Source organism: Pediculus humanus, genomic scaffold (assembly GCF_000006295.1).
Source record: "Pediculus humanus corporis 1103172107775 genomic scaffold, whole genome shotgun sequence".
NCBI lineage: Eukaryota > Metazoa > Arthropoda > Insecta > Psocodea > Pediculidae > Pediculus > Pediculus humanus.
Window position 1 is genome coordinate 282,637 of NW_002987371.1, and position 12,068 is coordinate 294,704.

Sequence of the window (12,068 nt, forward strand, 5' to 3'; positions counted from 1 at the left end):
AACGAAAACGACACCACGCGCGATAACGTAAATTTTAATGACGATTCAAACAAGAGGGAAACAATTTTTTTTTTAAGGGGGACCGGGGGAAGGAAGGGGAGAGAGCAGCCGGAAATGGATGGAGGAAAAAATTCCAATTAAGGGGGTCAATGGGTTTATAACATGCTGGCAATTAATTAAACGCAAATTAATTAATAAATTAAATTTTTTTTTTTTTTCAATCGGTTAATAGGTTTTTTTTTTTTTCTAGTTCGTCAATGGAGGTACCCATATGAGATAGAATTTCATGGAATTGTCACGGTGGCCTCATTTATATTTGTTTTAAGGTACGTTCGTTTATTTAATTATTTTGTCTATTTACACGTCCGTCGTTTTTCCTTCTTCAATTTCTGTCCAAATTTTTTATTATTTTTTATTTACTTTCGCGTTGTTCCAATGTAATAATAAATGTTAGTTTTTCTTTTTTTTTTGGGGGGGGAAAAAGTTCAATATTTGAGTTTTTTGACGTGGTAGGAGGCATAAAAAAAAAAAATTTTTGACGTGAACAATCCAATAAAAAAAAAATTTTTTCTTTATACTTATTCATATAAGATTTTTTTTTTTGAAAAAGAATATCAATCACGGTCAAAAAAAAAAAGGAAAAAAGTTTCAAAGTTCGAAAAAAGAAAAAAAAAAAAGAAAAACCGTGACGTGGAAAAAGAAACGAAAAAGAAAAAAAAAAGGATTTCGAATTGGATGTGTATTATTATTATTATTATTTTAACACGGTAAAAGGATAAAGGTGTAAAACCATTTACGAAACACGACCTTTTCGCATGTCTTTCTCTCTTTTTTCCTTTTTTCCTTTTTTTTTTTTTTTTTTTTTGATTTTTTTTTTATATCAATGAAAGAAGGAAAAATAAAAGGAAAAACAAAAAAATTCCTTTTATTTCCTTTTTATAACTTCTTTTTTTTTTTTTATCTTACGACGAATTCGTAAAAATGGAATAAGTAAGTGAAAAAAAAAAAAAAAAAAATTTAATTCGAGAAAATAAATGGATAAAGTTAAAATTTAAATTTAATTAAATTTTTGATTGGTCGTTATTAAATATTAAATCAACCAATCAAATTTAAGAATTTTTTTTCACATCGATTTTCATTGGTCGGATTTTTCAGTTCATTTTTCCTGATCTTTTTTTAAACTTATACGTATCGGATAAGCAAAAGCACAACAAAAAACCGTTTAAAAAAATTTGAATCGCGTTCGATTGAATAAAATCGACAAACGAAACGTTAAACAAACGACAAACGATCAAACAACAAACAATCAAACGACAAACGATCATTCCTTATATAAGAAAAAGAAGAAGGTAAAAAAAGAAAAAAAGAAAAAATTTAAAAAAAAAAACAAATTAAATTATTGACGTGGCATCAAACGACAAATCAATAAAAAAAAAAATTACGTGGAAGAAGAAAATAATTTCGTCTCGTTTTTTAAAAAAGTTATATATAAATCACTTTTCTTTTACCGTTAATAATAATAATAATAATAATGAGAAAAAACATACGCGGGAAAGAGGAAAAAAAAAAAAGAAAAAAATTAACTTTTTTTTTTTTTAAAACGTGAAATTAGAAATTGCGGGCGGGGGGATGAGGAGGGGGTTGTGGGAGGGAAAGAGAGGAGAGTTTAAAGGTTAAAATTGAAAAATTTATTTAACGAGAAAAACAACAAACAACGAATCCGTTTAATTACTTATACGAAATCCGCCTTTGGCAGATTTATAATTAATTATTTCCCGAAACCGCCACATACGGTAGTAAGTAGTAAGTACTACGGTTGTTTTTTTTTTTTTTTTTTTGTTTAAACAAATTTAAATTGTTTATAAAAAAAAAAAAAAATTCTCACGATTTTATTACATAAAAAAAAAAAACGACGCGAGAGAAAAAAAATAAAATCAGGTTTCGTTATTATCATTATTATTATTATTAATAATTAATTTTTCTTTTTTTTTTTTTTTTAATTTGACGTTTTAAATGGCTTCAAAAAAAAATTAATATAATTTTCCCTTTTTCGTTTCAAAGGAAAATAAGGTTTAAACAAAACCAAATAAAAAAAACGGGAATAAGGATAAAAAAAGGAAGGAGGGGAAGAGTTGGGGGGGGAAGAAACAAAATTTTTTTTTTCACTTTTCACTCTCTTTCTCTCTCTTTTTTTTTATTTTCTTTTTACGCGTCATTTTTTTCTTTTGATTCGTTCTCTCTCTCACTCTCTTTACCCATTTATCTACACCATCATCATTTAATCCTTCTCTCTCTCTCTTTTCTCTCTCTTAATTTTATTTTCCTCTTTTTTTTCCTCTTCCATTTTCATTTCATATAAAAATAAAAATTTTGTTTTTTTTTTTCTTTTTCTCCCTTTTTTTTTTTGTCTTTTTTTATCCAGGAAAAATCAAAAAAAAAATCCCAGTTTTTTCCTATATTATTATTATTATTTTATATTTAACAGAAAGTTCTTTTATGTAAATATATAAATGAAAAAAAAAAAAAGGAAAAAGGAAAAAAAAAAAAAAGAAAAACCTTTTTTGGTTGAGTAATTATTAAACGAGTTCCATTAATCGTATTTACGAACGTTTCAATTCATTCTTTTCAGCTTTCCCCCCCCTTCCTTTTTTTTCCTTTTATTCCCTTCCTTCTTTCCTTTTTTTTTTTTTTAAAAAGAGAGAGAAAAAATAATATTTAAAATTTACATTTATTTATTAAAAAAATAAATAAATAAATAAAATTAAATAAAAATAGAAAAAAATAAAAAAAGGTCGAAACGTTTTTTTTTTTTTTTGTCGTGGCGCTAACAAAATTCTAATCCTGGAAAATTTTTTTTTTTTTTTTTACCCTTTTGAACATTCCAGATAAATGAAGACGAAAAAAAAGGAAATAAAAAAAACAAAGGAGATGAAAGAGAGAGAGAGAGAGAGAGAGAGAAAAAAAAAAGGAAGTCAATTAATTTTCATCCGAAAAGAAAATTTTTTTTTTTATATCAAGAATTTTTAAATCTTTTTCCGGTTGACATTTTATTACCCCCACCCTTCCCCCTTCTTCCCTACCCTCTCTCCCTTTCCGCTCCCCTCGAAAATAATAAAACAAAATAGGAAAAGACGTTCGTCGATTTGATTTCCTCCCCCCTTCCGCCGTGTCGAGAAATTAGAAAAAAAAACAAATATGGCAACTTTTAAACCCCTTCCGTTTTTTTAAACAACGTCATTTCCGGTCGAAACGATTAACAAAAAAAAATTTTAAATCGAAAATAAAACAACAACAACAAACAACAAAATAATTCGATTGAATAAAGTAAATAAATAAAGGAAAAGAAAAAAAAAGTTTAATAAGTGGATGAAATTAAATTTGAATTTCATTTCCGGTTCAAAAAAAAAAAGGGGGGGATTCAAACTTTTAAAAAAACTTTCATTTAAATTAATTTTTACCGCCGACGAAATCATTATTATTATTATTGTTGTTCCTGTTTTTTTTGGAAAATTTTCTAACGGATGAAAAAGAAAAAAATTTGATTCGATTTCTTATCAGTAAAACGTTATCATCATCATCATGACTTTTCCTACGTAACGAAACGTGAGTAGGTTTTCCGTTGTTGTTGTCGTCATCGTCGTCGATCGTGATCGATGGATGGTGTTCGCACTTTCCACCGCCCCCCCTCACCACCACCACCACCACCATCACCATCACCATCGCAGATTCCCTTTTCCTTACCTTTTCACACGCACTCTCTCTTTCTCTCTCTCTCTCTCTCGTACACACACTTTTCATTTTCCCTAAATTCTATTTTTATCTCGTTTTCCTTTTTCTTTATCGCTATAGCAACGGGCAGTAACCCATCATCATTATTATCATCGTTCGGCATCGTTTTTTTTTTTTTTTTTAGTATTCCACGATACTTTGTCACATCAAAGTAATTGGATAACTTTAAAATATCTTCTTTTAACCTTTTTTTACACAAAAAAAACTGACTCTCTCTCTCTCTCTTTTTCTCTCTTCCTCTCACTCTCTCTCTTTATTATTACTCGTTTTATTTTTAAATTAACGTTCGGAACCTTTTCAAAAAAAAAAGTTAAAAAAAAAAAAAAAAAAAACATTAATCCACCGTCGGCTGCCATTTTTGTTTTTTGTTTTTTTTTACAACCGATTGTAAAGTTTTTATATTTTTTTTTTTTACCAGTCGGTTGTTGTATTATTATTATTATTATTAAATCGATTTCTTAATATCTCGTTTTTTTTACGATTATTTTACATTTCGTAATTAATCATTATCATTATCATCATCCATCGGTTGTTTGTTTGTTCGTGTACGAATGAAAAAGAATTTTTTTTACCCGAAAAAAAACGGTTATAATGTCAAGACCCTAAGGTAAATTTGATAACGATTATTATTATTATTATTATTATTATTATTATTATTATTATACTACTACTACTGTTTGTTAGGTTTAAGGCCGATTTTTAATAGTTTTTTTTACTTTTAAAACGAAAAATGTTTGTTTAACTGTTTTGATTACGAGTAATAAATTTTTTCGTGGGATTTTTTTTTTTTACCACTCTTCGAAGGATTGCCCAAACATTTTTTTTTTTATTATCCGCCATATTGTTTTTAAAAAAACCAAATTTTCCTCCTCTCTCCCCCCTCTCTGTACTTCTCATTCTCTCTCTTGCTCCCTGCCTCTCTTTCATTCTCTTTCATTCCTCCCTTCTCTATCTGTATCTCTCATTCTCTCTTTTTGTCTCTGTTCCTCATTTCTCTTTTATTTTCTCTCTCTCTGTCTCTCTTCATTCTTTCTCTTTAACTTTCATTCTCTTTCTTTCTCTGTCTTTATGTTTATGTTTCTCTCTGTCTCTCTTTGCTTCTCCATCATTCTTTCTCTTATTTTTCTCTCTCTCTCTCTCTCTCTTTTTTTTTTATACCACCCTTTCTCTCTTTTCGTTACGGTTACTTTAATAATTGATAATATGCTTATTAGCCGTCGCGAAGGTTTTGAAACAGTAAATTGTTTTCAAAAACATTTGTCTTAAACTTAGGCTACCTATGGCGATGCCCTTTTGTCGATTTAAACAGTCGGATTAATGTTTTTTTTTTTTTTTAATTAAAATGGTGATTAATTTAATTAATAAAACCGATATAGCTCGAGTTATTACGTAATTGAAAGTAGAATTGAGAGGAGTAGGATAGGAGAGAGAGAGAGAGAGAGAGAGAGAGGGGGGAGAGAGAGTAAGGTCCTTAATAAAATTGAAAAAAAGAAAAAAACCCGGAAGGCAACATGGATTAATTGGGGTTAAACCACCACAACAACCGACCGACAAACGACCGTTTCCTAATACTACTTACTATCTTTAATAAGATGTTTAAACGAACGAGTTTATCCGAAAGTTGTTTTATTTTGTGGGGAGCCCGCGACGGGGGGAGGGAGGAAGGGGAGGGGAGGGAAGAATTTTGAAAAACGTTTGAAAACTTACCTTTGATTTGATGAATTAATTTTTCAGGACTAGCAGTTATTAAATCCGGTCTTCCGTTGACCAAACCTAACGAAGTATTATGATGATGATGATGATGATGATGATCCATAACGTGTCCGGTCGTTATGGGTGGCGTGACCGTACGCGAACTTATCGAACTCGAAGGTGACACGTCGCGAGATTTTGGCAAACATAAATTTAAAGGTTCGTCACTACTACTCGTATTATTAATAAAAACATTTTCAGTAACGTCGTTCGATGAGGGCGGGGGTAGCAACCTTTCTTCCTTACCACAAACCGGTCGTACCATGGCCGAAGATGGTGAATATTTGTGCGGCAGTGAGCCTAATATGTCCAATATTGAATGAGGGGTCGGAGTTTTCGGTGGTTTCGCATACACGTGCGGATGCCACGAATGCAAAACGAACGCGTTTGTCGTTTGTACTTCGATTTCTTGACTCCTGTTATCTTTCATGTTCATCGATACCTTCGATGGCACGGGTTTTATTATTAAATCCTCGTTAAAACTACTACTAAACCTTCCAGACGATCTATCCTCTTTCACGTTACCCGACGTGTAAGAATTGAATTTGTTATAACCGTACTCGTTGAGTTTTTCGCTTTTCTCCTGATACTTTCTCACTTCCTCATCGTTATAGTGGCATATATTGTTCGGCAGTACCGGATACAGAGATTTCGGCGTCATGTCGAACCTTTTCGTCGTCGGCGGCGATGTTTTATTTCTCATTGAATTTTTATTATCTATTATAAAATTATTGTCGGAGTGGTAAGACCCGCCATCGCGGAATCCGAATTTATCTCTCTGAACAGCATCCGACGAATGATTGTCCTTTCTAAAACTATCCTTCGAATCCTCTTTGTACGAATTGAAAGTTTTAAAAGATGGCACGTCTCTGTTAACATCCGTTAGTGTAAATCCGTCGCTGGCACCACCCGATGGCGATCTAGCTTCCGGTACGCTTCCAGGACTCGCTATATCACCCGAACTATTTTCAATAAAAGCTAAACAACGAACCTTTCGTAGGTTGTTGTTGTTGTTGTTATTGTTGTTGTTATTATTATTATTATTAATATTAATATTATTATTATTATTATTTGTAATGAGGTGTTTGGAATTAACAGGTGTGATTGTGATGTTATTCGATATTGATAAATTATCGACGACGGTTGTCGTCACGTCTTTGAGTTTTTGTTGAGCTTGTTGAAAATTCGGTTGTTGCATTATTGTTAATTATTATTACTACGACGACACACAATAATAATAATAATAATAATATTTTCGAATCAAACTGCATCACGCACCACGTTAATCATTTTTTCATATCGATTACAAATTTTTTTTTCTTCTCCTTTCTTTTTGTTCTATCGTTGTTACTTCTTCTTTATCCTTCTCTCTCTCTTTCTCTCTCTTTGTCTTTTTCTACTCTTACATGTATGCGTGCTTTGTTCGATTCCTGTAAATAAAATAAAAAAAAAAGCAAATTTATTAATTTCGTACGAAATGCTTCAAGTGTCATTTTTTTTTTTGTCGTGGCACAAGGTTATTGAACCTTGTCGATATTTATATATTCGATTCGAATGATGATTTGCAATCAAAAAAAAAAACATTTCAATTAAGACTAAAATACGTATAATAATTAAATTAATAATAATAATAATAATTTTCCACATCCTTCGGAAAATATTATAAGTAGCACCACCGAAATTCGAGTATTTGTCCCTAAGGAATCGGGTAGAAACCTGGGATAAATATTTAAAAACCCCGACAAATAAGAGCCTTGTCGTGTTTAATAGTGGACATAATAATAATAATAATTAATGCGATACGAATAAAATAAATAAATAAAAAACGTGGCAATAATTTTTTTATTTTTATTTTTTTGAACAAAATCTTGAAAATAAAAATTAAAAAAAATAAAAAAAAAGTAATTAATACAAAAAATTCGAATCGTAATAAAATGACGTGGTAGTAGAACACATATAACATGTTCGAAGTTGTTGTTGTTGTTGTTTGTTTGATTGGGTTACCTGACGGAATTTTTTTTTTTATTTTTACGAAACGCATTAAACAAACGGGTAAAAACAAAAAAATCATTCGAGTGTTTTATTATTATTATTATCATTATTATTATTGTTTTTTCTACTGCTACAAAACGGTTAAAAACTCTGCTATAAAATTTATAATTGATAATTAAAATTAAAAAAAAAAAAAAAAAAAAAAAAAAACATTATCGTCGTCGTCGTCGTCGTCGTTATCGCCCACACCTCATTTTAAAAAACACGTTATCAAAAAAAAATAAAATGTTTTCATCATTATTATCATCATTATTATCATTATCATTATTATTATTATTATTCATCGTCTCCGGTTTCTCTGAAGCACTGGAAAAATATATTCTCCAGAAGCAATACTCGAAAAGCAATAAATAATATTTTTTTTTCTCTCGCGCGTGAAATAATATATTGATGACGTAATAATAATAATTACGTAAAAAAAATTTTTTTTTTTTTTTTTATTTTCGGATTTTTACCGCTACGGTAACAAACAAACAAATTAATTAACAAAAGAAAAAGATGAAAAAACGGGGGGAAGGGAAAAATTTTGTTTTTTTTTTCCCGGATGAATCATTCGGGCATTTCCGTTTTTTCCGCTTCTTTATTTCAACGATTTAAATTTTTACGTAAACGTCGGTTTAGTAGTCGTGGCAGAAGAATTAATGAATTTTAATTTTTATTATTTTATTTTTCCTTGTGTCTACTTTCCTTCTCCTCCCTCCATCCCTTCGAATTTTACGTATTACCTACTTAATAAAAAAAAAAATTTTTTTTTTGTTTGTTTGTTTGTTTGCACCAAAACAAACAAACAAACAAATAAAAATTTTAAGCCATCTGCATATTATTATACTTTTTTTTTTTCGTTTTTAAAATTACTTCCAACTGCACAATAGTGTCGAACATAATTAAAAAAAATTTTAATGATGATGTTATTAATAATAATAATTTGTCTTTTCCCGGAGGGGAGAGAGGGGGGAAGGGTGAGGGGGGTAGCCCACATGCAAAGTTTTTGTTTTTGTATAAAACAACAATTTTTTAAACAAACGATTATTCTTCTCGAACGTGGCGGAAGGAAGGAGACACCGATTTTATTTTTCAAAACAAATAATTTTAATTAATAATAATAATACCAATAACAATAATCATAATAATAATAATAATAATAATAATAATAATAATAATAATAATAATAGATTTTTTTTAAACAAAAAAAAAATATTTATAAAACAAAATTTTCGATTTTGTTTAAAAAAAAATAATAATAATAAAAACGACGTACTACGACTACTTCGACAAACAAACAAACAACAAACAAAGAAACATTTTTTATTGACGATACTAATAATAATAATAATAATAATAATGATAAGTTTTGTTTTTTTTTTTATTTACATTATTACGCGTTCATGTTTTTTATTTATTTATTTATTAATAAAATAAATAAATAAGTAAATAAATAAATATTTATTTTTATTTCTTAATCAATAAGTTTTAATTTTTATGATTTTTATACACATTTAAATTAAAACGAATCGAATAAAATATGTACATAATAAAAAATGATAATAATGATAATGATAATGACGATGATAATAATAATAATAATAATAATAAAATAAAAATCAATAATTTATACGTTCGATCAAGTTTTTTTTTTTCTAAAAAAAAAAATAAAAAAATAAAATTTATTAATTTAATTATAAATTTGAACTTGTTTTTTTGTGTTAGTTGAAAAACCTGAAAATGGGAGGGGAGACGGGTGGGAATAAGGGGGAAAAGGAGGGAAGAGGGGGGAGAAAAAAGAAGGGAACGCAAAAAAAAAAAACTTTTTTATTTTTTTTCGTATTATTTTTATTAATTTCCTATTAATTAAATTTTAATTCGAAAAAAAATAAGAGGAGAAGGGGGAGGAATGAGGGGGAAATGCGTGTATTTAAAATGCGTGCATTCGTATGCGTAAAAAAAAATAATAATAATAATGATAATAAAAACACGTTTTCGACTTTTTGTATTTTTGGTAGTAGTACGTAAATGCGTAAACGAGGTTGGAATTTTTTCATTTTTTTTATTGGGAAATATTTTATGAATATATTTGATACGTCCCTGACGTTGATTCCTTTCCCCTGTCCTGCTTTTTTCAACCCCCCTTCTCCCAAAAAAAAAAAAAAACCTTCTAAATCTTTGTTGAGTGTAAAAACAATTCGTCTGTTTTGTTGTGTTCGGGTCGTATATTCAAAAAAATTTCAATTAATTAATAAAATGAATGAATGATTGATTGATTGATTGATTGACTGATTTCGATATGAATTTTTTTTTTATACGATTAATTCGATCGTGTGTGTCAGGTTAATTAAAAATTAAATAAAAACGAAATAATCGTCATCGAAAAAAAATCAAAAAAAATAAGAAAGAAATCACAAAGTTAAACTTTTTTTTTGCGCTTATATAAAACATCCCAAAATTCACTCATCGATTGATTGAATGATTGATTGATTGAAATTTTTTTTTTTTCGTTATAATTAAAACGGGATAAATGTGCCCGATTTTAAAAAATTTATCGATGTTCGATTTGATGAAAAAAATTTTTTTTTTTTTTTATTATTAATTATCGAATTTTTTCAAATATTATCATTATCATCATCGGCGTGGCATGTTATTAAAAAATAAGCAGACGACAAAAAAGAGAGAGATAGAAAGAGAAAGAACGCGAACGAAAAATTAATAATAATAATGATGATGAGGGAGAAAAAAAGGAAGCCCACGATAACTTAAAAACGATTGTTATTGTTTGTGACGTCACGTGAAGGAAAATAAATGCTCCCCTCTCCCTTAACTAAGGGTTGTTTTGGTGATTCAATGTGAATTTTATTGAATACCGTGATCATTATTATCATCATCGTCGTCATCCTTGTTATCATTATTATTATTTTTCTTTTTCGTGCGATTACCTCCTACCCTCAAGGAAACTCCTCTTACCTCTCCCTCCAATGAATAAAATTATAAGTTTAAATTAAATTATTTTATCGGGTAGACACTTGAATTTTATTATTATCATTATTATTATTACGAGGGAGACGGGAAAATGATAAAAAAAAATTTTTTTTTTTTGTTAAATTGAAATTTACGATTTTTCTCTGGAGCGTTTCACGTTTTCCTTAGTAAAATATTAAAATTTCCTTTGAGGGATGAAAATATTTACGGCACAAAAAAAAAAAAACCACGACAATTATTCACAATTTAAAATCATTTTAGTATTTATCATTATTATTACTATCATTATCATTATTATCATTATCATTATTTTCCTTTGATTATTTAAACACGCAAATTAACGTAATTTTTCATTTCATTCGTCATTTCCCATTTAAAATTTTTTCCTTTTTTTTTCTTTTTTTTTTTAAAGAGTTTCGTTCGTTTATTTACTCTATGACACATTTAAAAACAATATTTTACATTGGGAACTTTTTTTTATTAATGCAAAATGAAAATTGACGAGGCAGTAGAAAAGTGACGTGGCAATAGAAAAATGACGTGGCAGAAGAAAATAAAAATGACGTGTCATAGAAAATTAAATAAATAAATATATATATTAAATGCATCGCATCATCGATAACGAATACGGTAAATCGTTTTTTTTTTTTTTGATTCGACTAATTAAATTTTTTACCTCAGATTTTATTCTCAAAGGTAAAAACGTCTAATGCCACTTTTTTTTACATAAGGTTAATAATGATTAACGATATATATTGTTATATTCGGTTCGTTCTTTATTTTTGTAAGTAATGAACAAGCACTTAAAACTATCACTAACAAAACTAATATTAATAAACAAGAACTTATTACAGCTAGACTAAAAATCAAAATGAACCGACGCCAAGCTGTGTAGCTTGCCTATATTACTTTGGTCTTTCGTCAGTCAACTGTTTCGAACGTTTAACAATGGGAACTAGCAAACACTTGCAAATAAAATAAAAGAAGGAGTCTTTAGAAGCTTCGCTTCTAAAGAAGAACAATTTGAGTTCGTCGCCAGTCTTTTGTTTATAAAAAGTTGAAAATGTGAATATTGAGTACGGGATCATAACACCTCCCCCCTTAAGACGGAAAACAATTATTTGAAAAAGAATTTGTTTTCTCCTCTTGTTCGGATTTGACAGCTTCCTATGTCGGGTTCTGAATGGTTCCGTCCAGGTTGAGACTCCTTGAGTAGTAGTAGGTGCTATGTCTTCTGTATGGTAGACTGTTGTATCTCTTCACATTGGCTTCTTATCAGGAACATAATTTTAAGCTTTATAGCTGCAAGTAGTAGAACCTTTCCTAGGCAATACTCGTTAGTGAACAATGTTACATAAAGAGTAAAGATAAAAGAATAAAATCAAGAGACATGAAATTCGAAACAAAATTGACATAAGTTCTGAAAAATATAAAAATTTTATATAGGAAACATAAGTAATGATTAGAAAAAGAATAAATGGATTAATAATAAAATAAATGATGAT

General features: G+C 28.6%; 1 protein-coding gene across 1 annotated transcript; it reads right to left on the bottom strand.

The window, feature by feature from the left end:
* Nucleotides 1–5,360: 5,360 nt before the first annotated feature.
* Phum_PHUM360030 (uncharacterized protein) lies at nucleotides 5,361–6,739 on the bottom strand (the record flags this gene model as incomplete). Its single annotated transcript, XM_002427976.1, has 2 exons — nucleotides 5,361–5,371; nucleotides 5,497–6,739. The coding sequence occupies 2 exons, from the start codon at nucleotides 6,737–6,739 to the stop codon at nucleotides 5,361–5,363; spliced, it is 1,254 nt and encodes a 417-aa protein (XP_002428021.1).
* Between the last annotated feature and the right edge of the window lie 5,329 nt (nucleotides 6,740–12,068).